Genomic DNA, 25,794 nt, shown 5'->3' on the forward strand with positions numbered 1-25,794 from the left:
TTTTTGCCTGCTAACCGATTTGTCTATAAATAAACAACCTGTTCATTCCAGTTGATATTGAAAGTGGACATCCAGGAGCTCCTTTATAGAACCTAACGACGCTGATCCAATTGCGGGCCAAGCTTGTAAATCGAAACCTGACCGGATTGGACTTGCGTGTCTATTATTAGTCACAGAGTGCCAAGTTTCGACTAGAAGGTGAAAGTTATTTTCGGAAAGTGTTCTTTCGTTTTGCACACACTACACAAACAAACCTACACCCTCTGAGCGGAATTGGGCGGTTCGGACAGAGCGATTCAAGGATGACATTGGGTGGGAATAATTATTAAGGTCTTTCCTAGTGACTTATTCCTACGTCGTGACAACATTTGTCATATTTTCACTGACACAAACGAAAAACATCGAATATTTTCAATGCTAACACCGGTGTGGTAGTGGACAGTCAGGTGATTCCACATCATCAATTTACAACGCTAAGGAATATTGAAAAGTGCAGCGCGAGGGCAACCTAATAAGATTATGACGAGTCAAGAAAACGGTGGGATGTTCCGAAGCCGTAGAATCTGTTGCACTGCACTGTACGCTAATTAAATTTTTTGGATTAGACTCGCGGTCGCCCGGTAACTATGGTTTATGCAACCATATTGTTACACAATATGAATCGGTTCTAAGTAGTTGGCTGATGCAATGAATCTAGGTATGAAACGTTCAACGAGGCTACATAACAAACTAATCTGTTATGTTCAAGTCTGGTGATTTTGTTGCGTCAGGCAATTAGTTCTGGTGGCACATTTGAATGTTTTGAAGAACATGATGAGTCATCTGCCAAACTATGATCCATGGCATCCAAACTATTCATTTTCAAAATATTCTAGGGATCAGCAAATTGAAAACAAAACATGGTTCATGGTTCGGAGCTAGAACATTCGACAACTGCTTTGTATAACCCAATTGCCAATTGTTGACAATAATTTTTCAAATAAAAAGAAACGATTTCACATTAACGTGATATTTTAGGATGTAGGGAAATATGTAAGAATATCACATTCAGTTTCACACTTTATACTACATTTAAGTCTTGGATGCAGTGGGTAAGTTGGGATTACAGCACAAAACAGTTAGAAACATCGTTCTACATACTTCACAGGTTACTGAACGATTTACAAGTTTGCAAAATGATATTTAATAAAACCCCCAGTCCCCGATAGAATTTAGAGATTTCACAAACGCGACTTCGTTTTGCATTTTCGGAAGAAGCAAATTTGGCACCCACAGGAACAGGATTTGAAGACAGAATTTATTCACTTTACGAAGTCGATTTTTCAAAATCAGTTCACTAACTGCATCGTTGTTTTCTGACACAACTGATTTTTGACGTCGCTCTGAAGCGCACGATGACTAAATCATCGAAAGACGATTGCCCGTAATGGTGGTTCGTCACTAAAAGTTGTAGCTAGTTGATAGATATACTCGTTGAGATAAACCACGGCGAGAGTAGGGAGTAATCTAATAAATAATGGAGAATTTAGCAACTGAATATATTTCGATGAAATTCAAAAAATCGAAAAACTTTTTTTCCGTAAATTGCTATAAAATACTCATAGAAATAATATAGAATTAGTCTCGAGGGTGCACGCGACCGAGAAGTTGGTATAAAAAAGGGGTGACGATGAGAGCGTCTTGGAACAATTAATCACGAGTAAAAAATTTGATGGGCTTTTTTTCGAAACCATGTTTTTTCAACTGGGTGTCACTCGTATTCCAGAACTATTGCACGTATCAACATGAACCAAACGGCATTTTACTGGTTAGATGTCTCCCTATGGTGGGAACTACAACCAAAACTATTCATTGTTATTAACATTTAAAAGAGCATAAATCGAACGCAGTAACTGTTTTTAGAGCCGCCATATCTATATAACACATCTGCTGAAAAATCCCGGACCTAGCAAAGAGAACACGTTTTATTTGGTTCAAAATTTTATTCATTAACGCGTAATCTCCATCAAGAGCAATACAGTTATTCTAGCACCGCTCTAAAATTTCAATATCACTTTTGTAGAACGATTTATCTATTGACTCAAAATAGGCCTCAGTTTCAGCGATAACCTCTTCATTCGTTCAAAATTTCTTACCGGTGAGCATTTTTTTCAGGTTTGCGAACAACTAGTAGTCACTGAGAGCAAAATCTGGCGAATACGGTGAATGTGGGAGCGATTCAAAGTTCAATTCATGTAGTTTTGCCATTGTTTTGATTGACTTGTGACACGGTGCATTGTTTAGATGAAACAAAATATTTTTCTTTGCCATATGCGTTTATTTCTTTGCAATTTCAGCTTTCAAATGCTCCAATAACGTTATATAATATTCACTGTTAGTGGTATTTCCTTTCTCAAGATTTCCTTTCTCAAGATAGTCACCGAAGTAAGCGTTTGCTAATAGAGAAAATTTGCGAAATCGACATTTTTCGACAGGCACAGACAAAAATAGCAAGTGTCTCTATTAAAGAAGCTCTGAGTACAATGGTTTGTATGTATCGGAATAATTCCAAGCAACTCAGTAAATTATCACCAAGCTTGGCACAGGTACTTTTTGCAATTCAGAGGCAATAAAAAGGGTATTTTTTTATTTTTCTTGGCGAGATCAGAAATTCATTCACCGGTGAACCAAGGAGCGGAGTTTGTAGCAAGTGCCTCTGAAAAGGGGTGTTTATTATAAAATGTATCTTTTTTGTCGACAAACGAGTGGCGCCAGCGGATTTAGACTAGGAGAAGGGGGATTACTTTTCATCTACCCCCATCGACACACGTTTTTGACGAGCACAGATACTTTCTACACTGCTCAGAGGGCAGAGAGCTGTAGTAAGTTCAATGTAAAATTTATTTGACGAGAAACGATACGTCTTGACTAATATAGATAGTACTTCCACATCAAAATTGATTATAAGGAATATTATATTCCTAGGAAGAGAGAGAGTGTAGCAAGTGTTCCAAACATGGCCTGATTTTACGAAAAAATGGTACTTCTTGACCAATACCAAGGATGGCTTTTATCGTATCGAAGAACGTTCACTGGCAACTCTTCAACGATTGAATCAGTGCCATCAAAGAGAAACGGAAATCATCGCAACAACAAAAACCTGGCATGGCTCATTTAACATAGAATCGACACCAGCGCGAGTGCGAATTTCTCTCGATGACATTTCTGAGAATCAAAGGTTAGCTCGCTGCTGTGGGGATCCTCTCTGAAGCAACAAACGGTCGCTTATTCTCGTTTCGCGATCCGATTCTATACAGGCAGTTGACAATTGCGACAGAATCATTTTACTATTGCCGCTTATTCTAACTATGTGCATATAACCTTTGTATAAGTTGTGTCTATGAAAATGTCTGTGAATGCTCCACACAAGGGTTTTGAAATAATGCAACCTAGTATGAGAATCTTCAAGTTGAATCATCGATTCGATTTTCTGCGATAATTGTCAACTTGCGATTCTCTCTTGGGAAATTCCACACAGCAACGATCATTATCAGACTGTAATTTTTTTTAAGGGCGTGAAATACTCAAAGTATGAAGTTTAGCGAAGAAATGTAGCAAAATTCTCCCAAGGTTCATGCATTGAGAGACTCGAGTTCTTGTAGCATCTTCCACCGGATTGAAAATGTTGTATACAATATAGATAGCAATATAGCAGCTTCTGTCAAATTTTCGGCAATCACCAACACTAACCAGTACTACATATTTCTAGCAACAAAGTGAGGGTCACAAAAATATTCACAAGAGGGAGGGGGAATGAGTATGCTTAATAAAGGGAGGTAGCATTGATCTGAATTGATGAATAAATCATATAACCAATGTGAATTTTCGTATATAAATTTAGAGAACTGTCGACCAAAGGTGATGGAAATAAGTTTACAGCAACTTGTGTATTATCTGAATCGTTATTCTATTGTACGAATGTAGTTGGAATAATTCTTAGGTACCCATAATAAATACAAAAATAAAGATGATTGTGGATGCACTAAAAGTCACAAATTACAAACTTGCTCTACATTTAGTGTTTACATTTTTGGCGAATGATCAAAATGACAATTAGATTATTTCAGAACAACTGATTCTACTTTATTTTGATTTTTTCAACAAATTTTTACATTTGAAAATTTTTGGAAAATATCGTTTAATTGAAAGTCAATTATGATGATTTCAAAGTTACTTAAAAGATCAATTATGGATACGAACAGTCACGTACCCAGAGGGGGGGGCCCGAGGGGCCCTGGCCCCTCCCGAAATCAAAAACAGATGTATAATTATTTAGAAGGTCTCAGAAATGTGTTACAGAAATAACAAGACAGTAAACGTAAAGAAATGTAATACAATAACAGTTCCAGTGGAAAAGTTTAAAGTGTTTGCTGAACCACTCGTAAAAGGCACACCGAGAATTCATCAGCAATCTTCAGTAACAATATTTTTTATCTTTGGGCCCCTCCCGAAACGAAATCCTGGGTACGGGCCTGGATACGAACAACCTCAAGATATAAATCTGGACAAACGAAACGATTTTATATCATAATCATTTTCAAGACAGAGAACGTACAAACTTATAAACAAATACAGAGAACGTACAAACTTTTATAAACAGCAATTAGAGAAGATTTTAAATATTTTGATCGAAAAACATGAATGTTAAAAATTTGAATATCCATCAACCAATAAACTCAGTAAAAGTGTAATTTTAATGATCCTTCGTTAAAAAGCGTCGATAATCTTCGGAAAGTGTCTGAAAATAGAATGGCAGCAATACAAGGAAGAAAATATGTGACACAGCTGCAGAACATATTTTGTTACTTTAATTGATTTTCACTTTGGCATATTAAGGAACCAATGCATACGCAACCAAATTCCTTAATTTTGTTCATATTGTAACATGATTTTATTAATACATGAACGAATTTGTCATTGTTACAACGCATGTAGTGATAAGACACTAGTTGTTTTGATGTAAATGATAATTTAACTGAAACTGGCGGTAACTCGAGTTTAGTAAGGATTTAAATGATACATGTAAAATCGCAGATCAGCTTGTCTTGAGTTTATCTCTAATACTATATTTTATTGCATCTGATAATTCTATATATGTGAGTCTGTGCGTTTTATTCCTGGTGAAACAACAGGTTGTTCAAATCGATACTGCATAACGATTTGTATTGCATTATTTTTGCTACACTTAGTCTGGATCCCTTCTATAAGATTCTTGGAAGCAAGATTATTCTATTCAATTAGGTTACACCATTATTGTTTTTTTTAAATAATAGAGTCTGAGGGGTTATGCTGAGAGATAGTTCTTTGTATTTAGCCACATTTAATGAAACAGAATTATCTATGATTATCATCATAACACAACTCTATACTGAATTTATTTGCGCGTTCGTATGTAAATGGAGATTTCAGTATGCGAACTACCCGTTGATAAATTAAAACATTTTTAAACTTTTTCGAATCAAGTTATATGAGGAAAATTTATCAATAAATCATAGAGATACATGCGCTTCAAATTAGGTTCGAAAAATCTATCGCCGATAGTTCTAAGTTGGCCTGCTAGTTACCGGAGAATCAAGATAAGCCATGGTTAAACTAAAGCAGAAATGTATTCGGGCTTATATTTATAGATTCCCTTTTGTGCTATAGTTCATACTGCGCAAATCGGACGAGGGTTTGACATCATTCTCTGAGACTGTCATTGGCTCGTGAAAACATAGGTCAATTCAATCCAATATTTCAATGGTATGCAATTGAAATACTTAAATAACGTTACCGCAAAGGTTTAAGTTAAATGTTTTCGAATCGATTGGTTGTTAAATTATATAACTTCTCAAATAACTGAGTTCTAAGCGTTCAAATTTATGACCGAAAAAGGTTACGCGGTTATTTTTGCATTTTTTTAAATTGACACCCAAGCCTCGTACAGTGAAGATTTAGCAAAAGCGACAATCCAACGAGCGAACGCATATACAATCTAGTCATCACCTCACTGGACGAGCTACTTGTTTCATTCACAGTGAAATCAAGAAATGATTTGCAGCATATATTTATAGATTCTTCTTCGAACTACGCAGAATTATGCGGTGTTTTTATGCATGACGCAAAGCCTTCTATGCCGAACAAGAAAATGACGTCAATTTGGTCAGCTGGGATTGGTGGATGAAACATAGGTCATTTCTAACCATTTTTTTAATAGTTATAAAATGCACAGTATGCTATTGAAATACTGAAACGAAGTTGCCATACATGTTTAAGTTAAAAGTTTCCGAATCGATTGGTTGTTAAATTATATCAATCCATCAACAAATGACTGAGTTATTAACATTCAAAATTATGACGCAAAAAGGTTACGCGGCTATTTTTGAAACTTGAAGAGTAAGGCATTTTTAATGCCAAAAATTTAAAGTAATCTGTAAGTAATCTGTAAGCAGTAAGTAATTAAGTAATCTGTAAAAAAGTATAATTTTGAGATGTTGTTGAAACAATAAGTGAAATTTTTCTAAAAACACATATTTTTTTGGAAGAACCTGTCCTTAAGTGCAATTGAGAGATTCTCTTTGTTTACTATCTTCTTCGAATATTACGGAATATTTCTGTATATTTCGATAATTTCTTCAGTGCAGATTAAAAGATGATAGTTTACTTCGATTATGCTAATTATGGAAAAATTCTTCTATATTTGGCTCAAAACTGCTTCAAATTGAAGTTTGCTTTAGTTACTGGTCAAACTAATCGATTTCGGCTATGTAGGCTTTTAGATCTCGGTTTTTGGTTCTATTAGTCGAACTCTAAACGTGACGGCAAAAACAGAGCAGCAAATCCATCCAGAAGTGTCCGGTGGACAACGAGACCGAATTCATCCCGAATAGCAACGACTGGCAGGGCACTTCGTATTTTACTTTCCCGGGAAGGAAGTGAGCTCCGAGATGAAGTTCATCTCACACACCAAGTTCCCCAAGAAGGTTCTGCTGGGGCTGACAATCAGCGAGAAACGGTCAAAGCCGCTCTGATTTCGCTCCGGGCTGGCCGTAAACGGGGATATTTATAGTACGAAATGCCTGCTGGAAGTTGCGTCGTTCGTCAAGAAATATCCTAAGAGCAAAGATGCGTTGTTCTGACCGGATCAGTCGTCGGCCCACTACTCAAAGCGAACGTTGGAGGAGATGGAATATGGCTGAATATCGATATGGTACCCAAGTCGCTGAACCCGCCCAACGTACCCAAGCTGTGTCCCATCAAGAATTCCTGGGCCAGCCTGATGTGTAAGATCAACTCCAACAATCTTGTCGTGAAAACTGAGGAAAGCAAAGCAAAGCCTTGGTATTACATATTCCTGTAGTGGAATTTGACCTTCTGTTTCAACAGACTTCGCAGCCGATTCAGAGTGTACAGAACCATTGCATGGCTAGTACTATGATTCTACTGACACTACGAATCCTTCCAGGTCGGGGCTCGAACATACAACTGGTTTGTAAGACCAGCGCCCTATGCATTGAACTGCCAACCCAGGAGGAATTGATAAATAAAACGAAGAAAGAACTCAAAAACATACCTACACGCATGCTTTCGTCCGTTATGGCGAATGTTCCGGTAAACTACCGGAAAACTACTCGCAAGGCGTAGATTCTTTTTTTGCAAGTAAGCTTAAATAATTACCTTCCATGGGAAATTTATCGAAAGTAACTATCTGTCTTAGCATTTATTTTCAACACCATCCGAAAAAAGTCAATTTTTTTAATGCAACCGTTATTGAATTGTATCCGGGTTCTACTTCCAACTATAGAATGAAGTGTGTTAAAAATGACAAACTATCATTAAGCAAACCAAAAAAAAATATGCCATTCTCTTGTGACTTGTATTCTCAGCAATATTGCTGTGGGATTCTTGAAAAAAAAAAAAAAAACAGTTTGTTTAATCGAAAAAGGGCGCAAACTAGCAAAGCCTAAACATTCAACTATTTTCGAGCCAAAATTTCAGATTCTAAGCGTCTAAGTGACGGTTTGAAATTTTAAATACCTGTAGTTCAGGATTACCTTTTATTTGGGACTCTTGTTTCTGAAAATTTATTTAGCCTTCAAGGGACCTGGTATATCCGAAGTCAGTTCGGAGCTACCTACAAATAGGAAGTTTTGGGCCCAAGTTAAAAGATTGTTTCCTTCGCACCGTATGATGTCTTGATATTTCAAACACTCATCACCCTGTAATTCCGGAACTGGAAGTCAGATCAATACCAAATTTAAAAATGTCTGTGAGACAATAGTACCTTTCATTTGAGTCTATTTCTCTCTCTCTCTCTCTCTCTCTCTCTCTCTCTCACACACACACATACACACATACACACACACACACACACAAATATTTTGCGTACTCGACGAAGTGAGTTGTATGGTATATGAAACTTTCCATAGTGATTGCATAGCTTTTCTGTATGAGAAAGGCCAATATGAACAGATTTGGCTCAAAACTGGTTACAAATTGCATTTAATTTTGTTGCTGGCCAAACGAATCGATATCGGCCGTATCAGGAAATATGTTCCGCAGGTATCGGAAACAGTGGTCAAAAACTTTGGAAACTTCATTGTGGTTTTTATTCAAGATTCAATGAATTTTTTTAAGGACCCCTTAGCAATATATAAGTAATATGAGAAAGGCATCATCACTCCACTAGCTGGATTAGAACAGGTTTTTACTGATTGTTCGCAAAAAAAGGTTAGCATGTACTGTTTACGACAAACTGTAATTACATTTTATACTTACCAAAAATAGTTGAACAATATAACATCGAAAAAGGAACTTAGTACTGCGAAAGAGAAATAGGGCGGACAGTTTTCAGGTTAATGGGACATTTTGTGATAACAGGAAGAAAATTGAATGCAAACTTCATTGTTAAAACTAATGACAGTAGTTTTTTTTTAATGTGTAAAACTATTTATACTATACATACAGATTACATTGTTTTTGATCACTATCGACGAATAGTTAACATACAAAACGATAAATTATGCGATAAAAATCCTTGTGTAAATATAATAGTACGGATATGAGCTCCAATTTAGTATTATCTCACTTCACAGTTCTTGGTATCCGGGACCGTTCTGATGTTTGGCCATTTCAGAACAGAACCGGAATGTGTCTACCTTCTACAATCTAAGCTGAACTGAACGTTCGGCACTGTATAAGCACGCATAAGAAAAACCATTGCATCTAATATTTGCACGTTCTTTCGATTCATTCTTTTGATTTCGCTTAAGTGATACAATTCGTAATAATTAATATAATTATTGCAGCGTGTTGCTATCTACACCAATTCATCCCACGAACCTAATATTGTGGGATCCCTACTATGTAGTTTTCATGTTGCATTTATTCCCAGCATCTTGATTAGATCACTAATGAATAGTTAAGTAGTATTTACATTAGTTCTGGTTTACATTTATCTCATATCATATTACAAACTAACTGTCATAGCAGTCACTTTTCATCCGCTCCGTTCCAAACACGCTTCTCGCTTCCTCCATATTTACTGAATAGACATGCATCAATTATTATGCTAAAATATTTATTTTAAAACAAAGTGCTGCTGTAGTATGTTTTCGATTGCCATTTGCCGACTCATATTTTGCTCCCGCTATCTGTAACAATTGCTCGTAGACTGCACTTCCAGGTTGCGATTGGAATCGAATTGTTTAATTCATTATCATCATTCCCCCCTTTCCCATGGTGGAACGAGAGTTCGATCCAGTTTACTCTGAGTGTAGGGACAGACTACATTAGCAGACAGTCAGGCGCGACCAGAACTCTCGGAGGATAAACTCCGGGGTACGGGAGGTAGGCGCGATCAGTCGTCGGCTGAAGACTGCAGACTGATGGTTACCTGGTTTCGTGTAGTGCAGCGCAGCGCCGTCAGACAAACTCACGTGACTGATGGCGATTTTACCGGTATCGCAACGTGGAAGTGCATGGAGCATTAAACTGTGTATTGTTGACGTTTCGTCTGTAAAAACTAGTCCCAGCCAGGCTGTGGCGTTACGTTCAGTGAGTTTTCATGAATACTTGAAACGAATAGCGTACATGCTGTGTGCGTTTCAAGTATGTTCGAGGTACCTCACGGTGGCGAGTCGGAAGCAAAACTAGCTCCGTTGCGCCTGGGGGTCTTTGTGCTTCGAGGCAAAAATTCAACACTTTCTCGAGGTACATTCGAGGATGGGTTTCGAGTATTTTTCGCGTTATTTTTTCGGTCGGACATGGGCTCGGCCAGAGCGCACTAATGACGTTCAATTTAATTTTCTTTAGTTCGCTGGCCGCTGCTTATTTTGTTTTTCTTCCGCCTACCGTAGGGGAGCTGACCGCTCGCCGTCGCGTCGCCATAGTTATGGCAACTGGAAGTCTGGCTCATATATAAATGTTTGATTCGGTTGTTCGTGGCTGTCGGGAAAAGCGATCAGCTGGAGAGCCCGAGTAATAGTACATAAGCTGTGGCTTGTGCGATCTTAACCGTATCGACATACGACGACAGAATTGATGTTTCATTTTCACTGTGTTTTCCGAAACGGATTTCCCCTTTCACATAACGGCAAGGATGCAACTTTTGGTTTTTTGGTTCCATTCGCTCGTTCGATAGAGTCAATGAGAGAAAATGGTTTTTAAATTTAAAGTAAACCATTGAATAAAGATCGATACATGATAGTTCAAAATGGGGAAAGTTCGATCACGACAGTACTTATTTCAGTGATAATGATAATCTGTTTAAAAACAATGATAATCTGTTTAAAAACAATTAAGGCAATTATGTCAAGGCAAAAAAAAACATCAAAAACAAATTCCAAGCTCATGATGAAGTATACGTAAATTATCATCGTTGAGTTTAACAGAAACCTGAAAATTTTCTGTTATAAATTCCATGAAATTCATGAAATTTGTAGTAACAAGAAGTGTCAACAATACATAATAGAATTTCAGGTGCAATTTTGAAATTATGTTATTTTAAATGCAGTAAAATAAAGCTAGAACCGCCTTTTGATAAAAAGTATATGCGAAAATGACACTAAATGACAGTCTGAAGTTCTGTCAAATGTGGCAGAAAACTAATGTAATTGGCATTGTTAGGAATTATGCGATGTTGTACTACCATATATACTTAATAAGTGCATATTCTGCTATTTGTGTTGTTACTACTGTGATCGACGTTAAAAGCTACATTGAATGATGATAATCACAGGTAGAAAGGATTTCATAGTCAACACTAAACTTAGTTATTAAAACCGAATTTAACTTTGTTTAGAGTTAAAATATCAAAAACAATTGTAATCTGCATGAGAAAATAGTAACAAAATATAAAATTTTGTAATTGAAATATCGAAACATTATTGAAAATTAATTTCTCAGTTAGTTGTCATTTCAACATTGAGAATTGAACAATATTATGAGGATTTCTTTTATCTGATTCCAATTTATTTGCCTTATAGATACAACTATTAGAGCAATTATTGAACAATTATAAATATTGAATCAATAACAGATTAAGATGTGATAATTAATATCGAAGTTGAACAGTTTTTGAACTATTTCTTAATTCCTTCATTGAAACATGTAGAAAATATGCTCAAGCAGAATATAAATACAAAATACACCGATAAATATATTATGTAAATTTACATCTTTTCTAATGCATGTATTTGGAGCAGAAAAAAAGAATATAATGCTACTTTACACTTCTTTATTTTTTAATATACATTGAAAGCGAAAATAGACTTTAATTTTAATACACAGTTTTATTCATGGAAAAATAAAATATTCGAATTGAGTTTCACGTTGATGATAGTTTTCAATCAAACTTTCCATTCAACTGATGCCTATTTCATTGTATTATTGACTTTTATGTCGTGCAAATTTAATTATTTTTTAAGTGTATGAAAGAAAAAAATTGATACTTTGGTCTATGTAGGCTATTTGCGTATATCCGGGACGTATGAAGTATTATTCAAATACATTAGAGCTCTATAGACTGTAGCATTCTTAGCTAAAAATATCTCTGGAATAATAAAAGTCCGACATTTGGTTTTGAAACTTGACTCAATAACTCAATAGCAGCTTCCAAACAAGCGTAAGATCATTGAATTCAGTTGAACTATTTCCGATTACTAATACAATTATATCGCCGCAACCGAAAGTTTTAGTCTTTTGATTATAGATCTATGACTCAATAGTAACTTTCAAACAAGCCTAAGATTGTTGAATACGGTTTAGCTATCCGCGAGATAACTAAACAGATGGAAAATAAGGCGGGTGAATAATGTCAGAGTCATAACCGGATTGACGTGAATACAAATTGACATGATAACGAACCAAAACTACGAATAGACAAAATTTCGATTTGACTGTTTCAATTGAAGAAACCAACTCAGTCAGAACTATGCAAATAAATTTCTTATAAGAGTCGAATTGTTAAAACTCTTCGATGTTTAATGTCCTTTCCTTCGAATGTGGCGAATCAGTTGAATAGCGATGAATATAATTATACATTAATGGTGTTTGTTGTAGTGTAATGTTTACAGATCTAATGAAATGTAGATCCGTTTTTAAAATTTGAGTGTGATTCGTTCAAACACTGCCCGTTTATACAAAAAAAATTAGAAAAGTTCGGTTGAGATATCCACATATAACTCAAAATTGAATAAAACATAAAATTTCAGCAATATAAGTTGTTGATAATGTTTTTGATGGCATGGAACAAATATGATATTTTTACGTTAGGTACAATTAGAAATATTCACGATCAAAATAGAATTAATCTTTTACAGAGTTACTTCCAAAAAAGCATTCCATTTGGTGTCACAAAAAGCAATTAGTTTTCGCTAATCATTAGATTAGTGTAGTATTTATTTTTAGCTTTCGATCATTATGCCATGTGGATTATTTGTGATTGAAAGCATTAATCTGATGTCGATGAGCTTGAAATCCTACAAGTGCAAGTCGGAAAACAGGTCAAGGTCATTCAACCGAATTTATTCATTCGACATTTGTATTCAAGCCAAATTTAAATACCCAGTGACTAAAAATAGTCCGGTTTTCTGTGAATGATACGAATCAACGTTTGTATGTACTTTCCGATTCGGCTCTGTGAGGTTACCTTCCCTAACGATCAGCATGACGCCATCTCTCCCAGGTGCACAGATGTTAAGAGCAAAATTGAGCACGGCGCTGGCACAAGAACTCGGTCCTTATTCTAAGTCCTACTGACTAACATCTTGATGCACAAGTTTCACTATTAACGAGCCACGTAATATAACTAGTAATGCGCGAACAAAGCCAAGAATAAATACGAGTGTAAAAAAAAACTAAACAATGTCACGAGATACAAGGTCGGTGATAATAGTAACAGAGAAAAAAAAATAACGAAACAAAAATCCTAACCTAAATAAAAATAGAAATCTTTCGGCAGTCTACTCACGACACGTACATACACAGAGTGTACCGATTTGCCTAGACAACTCTCGCATGCGAAAAAGAATGTTCCTCACACATTCCTAAGTGCCCTCGCGTCGGTGTGTGCTCTGCCACCTAAGTCGTACACGCTGCCGAGATGTCGAGTTCGAGTATACGCAGCGCAGATCTCGCACAAAGCCAACGATCGGAGCACGATCGTAGCCGCACGTCGCCCATTCATCATTCTGGCAGCCGAAGGAGCAGCGAAAATAAAGACACGAAAAACAAAAACAAGAATCTTTCGCAGTCTGCGCGCGCGGTCCAATCCAAACCAAACTGCACTCTTACTCATACTGATTTGCATCCTCTCGTTTACTCTCGTGTTCATGAACTCCATTCACGTGCCACGCCATACTGTCTACCTCCGCACCTCTCACTCTCTCGTTGATGGGAACACGTTTTCATCTGCAGACCTGACCGAGCACAATTTGCTCCCTCGTTGATACGCGCGGTAGGTAGTAGCGACGTAGCGGCGAGGCACGGCTGACTCGACGCCGTTGACTTTGTGCAATTATCTCCGACCTGCCACGATCGCTTCACCGCACCAGCAGCAACCGACGGAGCACAGTTCTAGGGGAGTGCACTGAGTCGTTGCCGGAGCGTGAGAAATCTGGGACAGTGAAAGTCTCGTTCAACCCAGCAGCCCGGCATCGTTCTAGACAGGTACGCCAATGGTATGTCACAATAATTGCCATTTTTGTATTCTCGTTCGCTTGCACGCAATTCACGCCCTCGCCCTGTACACGCTCACTCGGTGCTACACATGCAGTTGAATAAAAATACTAAGCGCGATACATACTTAAACTAAGAAGCAAAATGTGGCCTAACGAACCTATATTCCATCTGGCGCTACTCGCAGCAACGATTGGTGCAAAAAAGAAAAAAAAAAAACGGTTCACCACGTGATACCTTCTGGATCATTCCATCATCTCTAGGCTGGTGGCACAATTTGACCGATGCGTCGTGTTCTCGATCCGAAGCCCTTGCTACCGTCCGGTCCAATCGGGGTACGAACAACGGTTTCACCTTGTCCGTGCTGGTGGCACTGCATCTGTACGGCACTGCCCGAGCGAGATCGCGGACCACCGTTGGAACACTCCGAGCCAACAGAAATGCGTCGATCGTAGCCCGAGTCGGTGGAGATACGCCGTCCGTTGTAGTACTCGGAGCTGCTGGACAGCTTTCGCAGCGGATCGAAACCATTGGAGTACTTTCGTGGAGACATGTTCGGATTTTCGTACATATTCGAACCGGTGGAAAATTTCCTCTCGTAGTTTGATTCCATGGAAATGCGCCGCTGAGGCATACCCATATCCGGTGAGTTGGTGAACCGACGCTCGAAGTTGGAGCCAACCGAGAATTTTCGATTACTTTGGTCGGAACATTGAGAGATTCGACGGTACGCATCCGAACACTGGGAAACTCGTCGCGAGCATGAGCAGAAATCCGAACAGTTGGACGTTCTTCGTGATGGCACTTCGGAGCAGTTGGACGTTCGTCGGGACATGCTCTCCATGCCCGAAGAACATTGCGACGGCCGTCGAGACATTTCCCCACAGCTGGAGTAGCCATCGGAGCAGCTTGAGTATTTTCGGGAAGCGTCACTACTGCCCATCGAGAATGTGCTCGGACGACGATTGAAGTAGTCGTAGTTCTCGTTTCCGTACGAGTACTTTCTCTGTTGTGGCGGGTGCGGTATAAATATTGGCTGTTGCTGCGGCTGCTGCTGCTGCTGCTGCTGGGAAGGCTGCATTTGTGGCTGTTGTTGAGGCTGCAGTGGCATAATTTGCTGCATGCTCGGCTGCTCGGGCTGTGGAATCATTTGCTGATAGACATGCTGCATTTCCGGCTTGGGATAGAAACCGGATCCACGTCGCATCTTGTACCGGTCGAAGGTTTCGCCACCGCGGCTACGCTCGATGTCATGACCGGCTACGTACTTGTAGTTTTCCACAAATCTGGTTACGTTGGCCTTTTTGCCAGTCTTCTTTTTCGGTGCAATCAGTTCCAGTACGATGAACTCCTCCATGTTCTGAGCACGGCGGGCGGATGCAGACTCGGTGAATTCAATCAGTGCACATTCGTTCTGTTGCAGTTCTGGGTGTTTGTTGATAAACTGACGCACATCCGCCGGGATGGGACCACCGGGACGTAGGACTCGAATGAGCGAGATTTCACCGCACTTGGAAAAGAGTTCGGATACTTTCTCGACGGTGTACTTGTCATATGGCAAACCGGTGGCAACGACCGTCCGGGATGGAGTCGTTTCATCGTAAATAGGCAGTGATTCTAGTCGGCGGATCTTCGTTCCGAGATCATTCAGTTCGATTTTGACACTTTTTCGCTTGATGGCGTACCCAACCACACGCCAATCTTTCGTTAGCTGACGAACACGTTTAAAACTGGAGACCAGTTTCAAACTGACGAATCCTTCCTTGTTGCGTCTGACGTGCTTCAATAGGAACGCATCTTTCAAAATGTTGTCATTGGAGAAATAAAACTCCACCTGTTCGATGATTTTTTCGCACATATCGTCGTCCGGGATTTCATAGGCATCTTCCTCGGACGGACTGTTTGCTTCGGGTTTTTTCGTGATTTCACAGCCCGAATCCTTGGCGTTGTCGTCGGATGAACCAACTCCTGCGTCTTCGGGAGGATTCTGCGATTCGGTTGAATTGGTTCTATCGTATGACATCGAAACATCACTATCGATGGAGCTAATGGAATCTTTCGTATCCGAGTGTTTCATGTTGACTGGTGGAACTACCGGATGCGGTACCATGTGATCATCATCCTCCATGTACAAATCATCATCTTCTTCTTCGTCGTCATCGAGATCATAGTCGTGGATCTCGTCATGGCCATGATGATGGTGATGATGATGATAGTGATGTTGTGGATTGGCATCACCTTCTTCTCTCAGCAATTCTTGGTGCTGCAGATATGTATAGTTATCGGTCATTAGGGGTGACAATGTGTCCGGTTCTTCCGCGTGGGCAGCGTCATCCAGTTCTAGTGTTTCCATTTCTTTGATCGTTTCTTTGATGATCATTTCACTGTTCTCGGTGACGGTAGCAGCTGGTTCACACTGAACTGCAACTAGCGGTTGCTCAAGCTGCTGTGGCATTTTGCAGCAACTCACTGCCACATCTCCACACGCTGTTACCTTACTACTCTGTGCAGCACTTTCACTTTCTTCTCTTTCTATGGGAAACATATCAGTCATAGTGGCCATTTCCACCTTTTCAACGATTCTTACGTTACCGTTGCTGTTTGCCACGTTCAGTGGCGGCTCCGGGGCAGCAATGGGCACTGCCGTTGGCGCCATCTCCGTAGCAACTGGCAAGGTGGCCAGCGGCGTTGATTCACCACTTGGGACGGAAGACATGGTGGTTACAGTTATTTCTGACCGAGTACCTTACCAATTGCAGTTGCGGATCGGTTATTCTCTAATTGATTGCTTTTGTTTTGTTTTGTTTAGTTTATATGTCGTACGGTTGGCTATCTAATATGGCTTCGTTGTGTGTATTTACTTTTCAAGTAGACTCCGTTGAACGTTATCAACGCTCACTTCTGTTTCGTGCGTTTTGTTTTCCAATATATACAGCGACGAAAAAATAAATATTTTCTGCACAGCCGATTATCACTTTGGAGTTAATTAACTTTTCAATTTCGCTCCCGCACGGAACAATTTTCCAATACTGCTATAGACGTTTTCCATGCATCAAATTCGCCACGATTTGAAACACAATTTTTCCGTTTTCCCCGCTTTCTTCGTCAAATTTTCGTCAGTCGGAATCATTCACCAGTGCAGCGCGGTTGCATTAATGTAGCTTTGCTGTTTGCTTACTTTTTCTTTCTCTTTCCGCTTCTACGCCCGTCTTAGTCTCTCGTGCACGCGGTTGGTATCGGGCTTAGTTTAGGGTACTTTCACAATTAAACTTTTGCCGCGAAGGCACACGTGAGGCCCCGGGATTGATGTGGGACGGACCACCAGCCTGTGTCTATGACGGGTAAAGGATGATGGAGGTAAAATCGGTTCAGTGCTTCAGTTTTTCACTTTTTTTCCAGTTCACTTTATTGTACATAGTTCCTTGCATGCACGAGTGCCACTAACAATTGCTTTGGATTATCATCGATTAAAGTGAAATGTTCGAAAAGGGTCTTTGTTTAAACGTCTGTGCACTTGTTCTTCGGCGACGAAATGATCACACGCTTTTGTCTGTTCGAGTTATTTTGTTGTAGGTTGTTTTTTTTTTGACACACAATTATTATCCTAAACTTGTTTGTTTCCGAAACAATTTCGCCGTTGTGATGATAGAGTGACAGCAGTTACGATTACTCCAGTGTGGTAATACTGTTTTTTCGGAAAACTCAGCTACTGCCTCTTTCAGTATTATTCCACATGAAGGACCTAGCTTTCCGAAAACAGTTTTGTTCACGTTGCAGGATCTGTTGGATGCCGTTTCAATCTCTCCGCATACACTTGCACTTGTCAAAACAATCTCTCTGCAACGCCTTCCAAATCGGCTTCAAATTTTCAACTCCACTTGCACCAAAAGGTACAGCATCAGTTTCCAACTCGCATTTATCAAAATATCCATCAAAGCACAATTAGTTTCACTTTTTCCTGCTGCAACGATCAAAAGATCGGAAATCTGATTTATTTTCGCACGCGAACCGTGAACCTAATTACTGTCGATTGGGCAGAGGCTTTTCGAAAGCTTTGGCGGAATTACAAGAAAAGCGAGTGAATGTGAGTGAGTTTACTGTAGCAGATTTGAGGAGATCTGATCTCTGGCTCGATTTTCACTGTTTTGAATAAGGCGTACGCGCGTACAGAGCAAAAGTACAATCTTAAAAGGTGTTTCCACGACAAGTGTTGTTGAAAGACTGAAATGCAGCATTGAAATTACGCCGGTTTTATATTGTCTCTCCCACTATGGTCACCGAAGTACCAACACAAACACAGAGAAAGGTTCGTCATAAACCATCGGTTCGACATCGAGTTGCTTCTGCTCGGTTGTTTTAGTTTGGATCTTCGATACAGTCGTCACCGAAACTACTGCTAGTCACCCGAGAGCGAGAATGAATGGTTGTAGCAGTTTTGTTTTGTTACTGCGGTGTATGATTGCTCGCGATTGTAGCGTCGCTGAATATTACGGACGGGCGGTATTCACTAAGCCGTGTTCACCACTGCTAAGTTTACAGCTTTGTTGTTATGAAAAATAGTAAAATATAAAACAAATAATTTAATACAACGCTGTTCTAGACTGATCCTATATATAATTTAAAAATAAGTTTTCTCTGTAACATGACAGTCGGTGCAATGATGATATAGCAAGCCTTTATTGGTGCAAATTCTATTGATTTGTCACCGCGTGATTGACGTGAGGGATTAAAACTAAATTCTTAAATAAATTGAAAATCTCAGTCAGAATCATGCTTGCCGTTTCATGTAAGTGAAAGTATTTAGAACACCATAATAGTTATTTGTAAGTTTTCTTTATGTTGCATAGCAGTGTAATTGAAAATGCCTAGCGAGGTGAGTAAGCAACAGTTCAGAAAAAATTACAGTGTTCAAACAGTGTATTTCACAATTCACATTTTTATGCAAAAATTGTCCTGATCCAATGCAACCTTTCGAATAAAAATCCTGGGGACGGGTAGAGCGTGATGAGTTAGTCGATGTCTTTCATGCAGCCCACTTGGGTTCGATTTCCAAATCCGAATATAGGGTTCGAAAGTTTTTCTGACCTGAAGAAAACTCCCAAATGAAAATTGTATTGAATTACATTACATAGAGACATATTTTAGGGAGACTTACAGCGAAATGACTCTTTTTCAGTTTGAGGGGACTATCACTGATGTTGTTTGGTGTGGATAACATTGCTAAGCTGTGAGTATGATAAATCATTGAGGATGGTTTAGAAAAAAAATATCATTCGATCAGTTCTACCAAATTTCAACAAATCATATTCAGAAAAAAACGTCTAAATTTTTTACTTGTTTTGCGATAGCGAGCTTTTCCGTGTATATTCAAATGAAAGAAGTTTTATAACCTGCTATTGAACTTTATTCAGAACCGACTTGCGATTATGGAAAGATGAATAATGAGCTCGAGTTTCTTAGAGATCGCTGGATCGATTTTCAAAAACTTAGGATCGAATAGAAAGCCTTATACAGGGTGGACCATTTAAAGTTGAAGCATTTGCTTATAAACAAAATATATATAAAAAACCTTTCTATTTATTTTCATTTCAATTTTAATATATTCTGGTTCAAGTAAATATGTTCTGTTACAGCTATTTTTGCCTTTCTCGTATAGAAAGGCTATGCAATCACTGTGAAAATCGACTTCTTAATCGAGGCCCGGAGGGTCGAATGTCATATACCATTCGACTCAGCTCGACGAACTGAGCAAATGTCTGTGTATGTGTGTGTCCGTCCGTGTGTGCGTGTGTGTATGTAACAAAAATATGCACTCACTTTTCTCAGAGATGGCTAAACCGATTTTCACAAACAAATATTCAAATGAAAGGTCTCATAGTCCCATAGCCTTCTATTGAATTTCATTCCGATCCGACTTCCGGTTCCGGAGATATAGGATGATTTGCACCAAAAAAGTGAAAAAAATATGCACTCACTTTTTTCAGAGATGGCTGAACCGATTTTCACAAACTAAGATTCAAATAAAAGGTATTATGGTCCCATAGCTTGCTATTGAATTTCACTTGAATGTGACTTCCGGTTCCGGAGTTATATGGTAATATGTGAAAATTTGAGATAAAGTTTACACTCAATTATCTCTGGAACAACTCAACCGATTTTCGCAAACCAAGATTCAAAGGTCTTATAATATCCTAAAAATTTGTGGAAAATTTTATCTGGATCCGACTTCCGGTTCCGGAACTAAAGCGTGATAAGTGGATAATTAACAATTTTATTAGTATTTTCCCACGAACGATGATTAAAAACAGGTACAAATCCCATAAAACTGTCTGATAAATTCTTCTAGTTTACAGATCTTGTTAGTTTGTGGGCATGAAAACTTAATTCGGCACTACTGGTCCCCTCTTTTCCTGTTCCGAAAGCACCGAAAGTGGAGAAGAAAAACTCCTAAAACCAAATTTACTTCGATTTCTTTGCGATGTTTGAACCGATTTTTCACAAATCTTGATTTGAATTAATGTTCATACTGTCTTTAAAGCTACTATGAAATTTTATCCGGATCCGACATCTGGTTCCGCAGTTACAGGGCGATGAGTGTCAAAGTTATCAAATCGCCATATAGAGTGACAATATGTACAACACCGAAAGAAGAACAAAACACAAAACGAACAAGGCGTGTATTGTTCTATTTCGTACATGTTGTGTCGTGATGTCAATAATAATAATAATAATAATAATAATAATAATAATAATAATAATAATAATAATAATAATAATAATAATAATAATAATAATAATAATAATAATAATAATAATAATAATAATAATAATAATAATAATAATAATAATAATAATATTAATAATAATAATAATACTAAATGTTTTGTGCTGCTGATTCATGCTGTTTAGCTTGACTTACATATGCAGAAGTAACAGAAACGCAGGTTCGTTTCGTTTGTTAGATTTCGTTTAATTGGTTTAATCGAAATAGAGCATGAAATAGTAAGTATAGGTTTAACTACGTTCAAAACTGTTTCAATTTGTAGGTCATATTTGTTGGTAGCAAACGAACCTACTTCGGCTATTCCGTTTATCTGAATCCGGTTTCGGAAGAATTGGAAATAGTGATTAAAAACTACAAAAAGGATCTCACTCACTTTTCTTGGAGATGGCCAAATCGATTTTCACAAACTTATATTTTCAAAGGAAAAGTCTTACAGTTTCATACGGAATTCTTAGATTTGTTGTGGATTCTTCTTTCGGTTCCGAAACTACAGGTTAAACAGGATTTGTGGAGTTTGTGAGATTAGGTCCGAACAAGTTTTCCTATTTCTATTCAATAAACAGTTGTTTTTAGCGAATTTCACGGTTATATTTATGATGTAATGAGTAATATGAGAAACGCACCATTACACGACTAGATGGATTAAAATAGGTTTTTGAAAATGATATCGCGTGAATAGCCACTTTTAGCCTTGAGGACAAAATTTGCCCTTTTTTCGGCGTTTTTCCATTGTTTTGGCCAATGTATTGGTTGATATGGCAGCGATTTCACGTCGTATATTGTCTTTGAGTTGAACTATGGTTCTTGATCATCAGCGTATATTTTGGATTTCAAATAGCCCCACAAAAAAGTCTGGTCAAAATCACCGTTTTTCGATATGACTTGTCCGGGGAATAATGGTCGTAACAAATCGATTGTTAGTCGAGATGTATGACATGTTGCACCGTCCTGTTGAAACCAGTAGCCATTTGAACCATTTTCACGAACAATGGACATCACAAAATCATTTGCTAGGGCTCGATAACGATCGCCATTAACAGTTTTTGTTGTTCCATCATCGTTTTGTTAAAATAGGGACCAATCATCGTATCCGCACAAACACCACACCAAACTGTAACTTTTTGGTCGAATAGAGGCTGTTTCTCAATTAATTGAGGGTTTTCAGTGGAATAGAACCGACAATTTTGCTTATTAACGCATCCATTTAACGTGGCCTCGTTCTCGGCCTTAAAACTAAACAAGTTTAGCGCGTTCTTTTGATGTGTACTGTTTCATGGTAAAATTATCTTGCACAGCTCGAAAAATTCTTGTGATTTTACATCTTATCAGATGCACATAAATGGAGCATCATATTTCACACCAATTTATATTCAAGAACATGTAAAATTGTGTGATTTGAAAATTACATGGATTTAAAACGAATGGAATAAAAATCAAAAGATCGACAGCAACAACGCGGTTTGAACCGAAAAATATTAGATCACAAAGCACACCAGTTAGTCACATATATGCTTGACTGGTAAATCGTGCATATAAATTCATACAGTCTCACTTGCTAGCCGAGTGCAAATTACACTCAGAGTCAGTAAATTTCTGTACGAATGGGAAATTGCGTCATTTGAGAAATTAAGTAGTTATGAATTGTATCGTTTGTAGAATTATGTCACCTGTAAAATTCATAATTTCTTTCTGTGTGGATTATCGCTTCCAACGCGGTATGTGATTAGTCGATCTGACATATCTGTCAGAAGTTATTGGGTTACCCGATGCTTCCACTTCCCCGGTTCCGTAGTAACAGGGTAAAATGCACACAGAATAAAAATAAATAAAAGAGCACTCGATTTTCGTAGTTTCAGAGACCGCTGTAACGATTCAAATACGCTGTTATCGAATTTTGTCCGAATCAATATTGACAAAAAAATGTTTGCAAAATAGTCTCATACACTGCAATACCGATTTTCCCAAGCTTTGGTTCGAATGAAAAGCCGTACGTTAACCTGTCAACCTTCCATATGCAGCAAGATGGGTATTTTTAAGGGACAAAAGTTTTTCTAACCAAATCTTTTCCTTAACCAGCACTGACACTTTTTGCTAATAGCGGGTGACTAGCAAGAGGATACTCGGTGTGATTTTCTCAAAAATTTAATTTCTTCGGAATCTTGGATGATAATGATTTTCAGTTAAGTTTAAGTTTCGATAATAAGACACTGGAAAATAAATTCAGTTTGGACAAGAAATAGTTTTTGTTAGAATAACTTCTTTTTTTAATCGCCTATCTTGCATTGCATGAATGATTGACAGGGAACATAATAACCTGTTTTGGGACAATCAAAATCAAAAATGTTTTATTTTGTGAAGCGATTTTAAATTTTTAAAGTGATTTTTTTTCAGTCGATTGATAATAATTTTGTTGAAAAAGTTGACTGTTTCTGTAAAATTTACTAGGACAACACTTTTTTGTAAGATTTGTCAATTTTCGTCAATAATTATTTGAAAAAAATTGGTTAAAAAAGTTTGGCCCTTTTCAAAAGGCAGTCTAGATAAATTTTAGAAAAACAAAGTATACAGCGTTTGCTTATTGCGACAAAGTCTACATGTCCAGAAAGTTTCATTAAAATCTGAGCGAGTGTTGCCAACTGCGAACACGATTTGACGCGAAATTCGTCAATAATATACTTGTTATTTTCATTTGTCGAGCAAACTAAAAGAACTGTATGTGTAAAAATCGTTAAATTAAAATTGAAACATTTACTCTTGTCAAAATAAAACTAACGTGACCTAATGTTTTCTCAAGTACCCCTGCTCTTATCATAATAAGTCACAATAAGCTAACCTTGTTCTGTTCACTTGAAGTGTGACAAAAATTGTGCATGATTATCTATACCATATATCAAAACTCTTAAATTTTCGGATAATATTATAAAAAGTCTGTAAGCCATGCGTAGATGTTTGGAAAATTATTGCAACAATTACAAATAATAATTTAATATTTTACTGCCATTTCCTCATGTAGTTTTATTATTGAGATATTTGGTTTAAATAATTGAGTCTGCTATTGGTTTGTAAATCATTCCTATTCGGGAGACAATCATCTTTCTTTCGTTTGAATGGAAAGAGATAATTCAGTTGTTTTTTTTATAATTATTCTGCGACACCATTGTTTATCATTATTAGCTCGTCATACAAATAAAATTAGTTTTTTTATTGAAATAGTATTCTTGATGATTGCGAAAGCTTGCTCACTATGTTAAATTTTCAAAACTAGTTTCAATCAAGGGCATACGGCTACTAAATGAATACCAGCCTACATCAGATCATAGTTAATGCAATACACTCAACATAGGCTGCGTTTAAAAAAAAGCAAACATGCGTACATCGAACGCTCTCCGCGTGATTCTGCGTATAGTTTCAGTACATACACGAGCTCCCACACCTATACGGTTTGAAGTTTCATTGTGTGCTGGTCCTGGTATAGGGAACCGAACTAAGTATTTAGTTTACTTATTTAGTAGCGTAACTTGCTTTTCTTTGCTTTAACATGCGATACCAACCACTGTAGCTATAAAAAAATTAAGACGCGTTTCAATCCGCTTGCAGGGCCTATCGGAACAACCAAGGAGGGTTACGCGTATTTTCAAAGTGGATCACCTTTGCGCCAACAATATTACGATCGGCATTAATGTTTGCTTTTCCGTTTTTCGTTTAAGGAACAGGATCCGGTTGAATTTATTCTAGTTTACTGAGATGGTGATTGATTTTTGTTTGAAACTTGAACTTTTCTGCTGCGGCGGCTTGTGTCAGTCGGTGAAAGGTACCGATTTTAGAGGTTTGATTTATTTTTAGAAAACTTGCCATTATTTTTCCAGGGACGCTAGTCAGTTTGTCGCAGTATTCAGTGTCGTGATTGTCTAAACATACGGTAAACCTTACTAGTATGTCATTTCCTTTCGTATGTGTCATTGGAATAACTTCAAATCTATGATCACACTTTAATATACTATATATTACTATATGATACAAGATCAGTTATAATGAGCATGTTTTAGGAAGGAAATATTCTCGAAATGAGGTAAGCCAATCAGCACTGTGACTACTGGAACACCATTGATCGCTTGAGTCCATTCTTTGAAACTTACAGTTATTTCATTGAATTAAATAATTCCTTCACTAAGTTTTAAGGGTTAAATTTCGAGTAATCTGTAAATGGTGTTAATGTCTGTTAATGGTGATGTCGGAAAGTTAGCAATGATTCTGAATAAACTCATAGATGACAATAAAATAAGAGGATCTTAGATCTTAAACTTATTTTTAGTTAATCTTGTTGCCTATCTGATCCAGTGAATATCAGTTTCTCCTACAATCGTATACAATCGTTGTGTTTTATTGAACCACTGTTTGAGACAGCATTTAGAGACTGACTCAGAAAGTATGGACGCTCCTAGTTTACTACGGAAATAATACAAAAGTATTAGATATGTCTTCGAATCATGTATAAAAGTCGTTTAGGTGATGGATATTTCGCTGTTCATCGAAGCAGCCGCGATGAAAGATTGCGAAAACTTACCGCAGCCACAAATAGCTTGCCAGAACATAACTTTCCTAAAAACTTTTTGACTTGATTTGATGTTTCGGACTGATACCCTTCCCCAAGTAGCAATCCGCAACTAGTTCTGATGCGACTAAGTCCAAACTATGTTGCAACAAGAGCACGAATATGTTTTTTATGTTATACTGGCTAAAACAAGGTGACAGCAATGTTTCTTCATAACCTAACCAGTTACGAAATAGTTATTTAGGTTTCAAATCACCACATC

General features: G+C 37.7%; 1 protein-coding gene and 1 long non-coding RNA gene across 2 annotated transcripts; one reads left to right on the top strand and one right to left on the bottom strand.

Moving 5' to 3' along the window:
• Positions 1 to 8,918: 8,918 nt before the first annotated feature.
• On the bottom strand, positions 8,919 to 18,429 carry LOC131439504 (uncharacterized). Its single transcript, XM_058610606.1, has one exon. The coding sequence runs from the start codon at positions 16,910 to 16,912 to the stop codon at positions 14,456 to 14,458; it is 2,457 nt and encodes an 818-aa protein (XP_058466589.1). The 5' UTR covers positions 16,913 to 18,429; the 3' UTR covers positions 8,919 to 14,455.
• A 6,035-nt stretch (positions 18,430 to 24,464) lies between these two features.
• LOC131437983 (uncharacterized) lies at positions 24,465 to 24,881 on the top strand. Its single transcript, XR_009230853.1, has 3 exons — positions 24,465 to 24,619; positions 24,688 to 24,791; positions 24,847 to 24,881. It is a non-coding gene; the product is annotated as an uncharacterized LOC131437983 (long non-coding RNA).
• Positions 24,882 to 25,794: the final 913 nt, after the last annotated feature.

This window comes from Malaya genurostris, chromosome 3, assembly GCF_030247185.1.
Source record: "Malaya genurostris strain Urasoe2022 chromosome 3, Malgen_1.1, whole genome shotgun sequence".
In the NCBI taxonomy this organism is placed as follows: domain Eukaryota; kingdom Metazoa; phylum Arthropoda; class Insecta; order Diptera; family Culicidae; genus Malaya; species Malaya genurostris.

Bases quoted from the DNA above. Each gene is read 5' to 3' on its own strand.
- LOC131439504 (XM_058610606.1), bottom strand. From the start codon at position 16,912: ATGTCTTCCGTCCCAAGTGGTGAATCAACGCCGCTGGCCACCTTGCCA.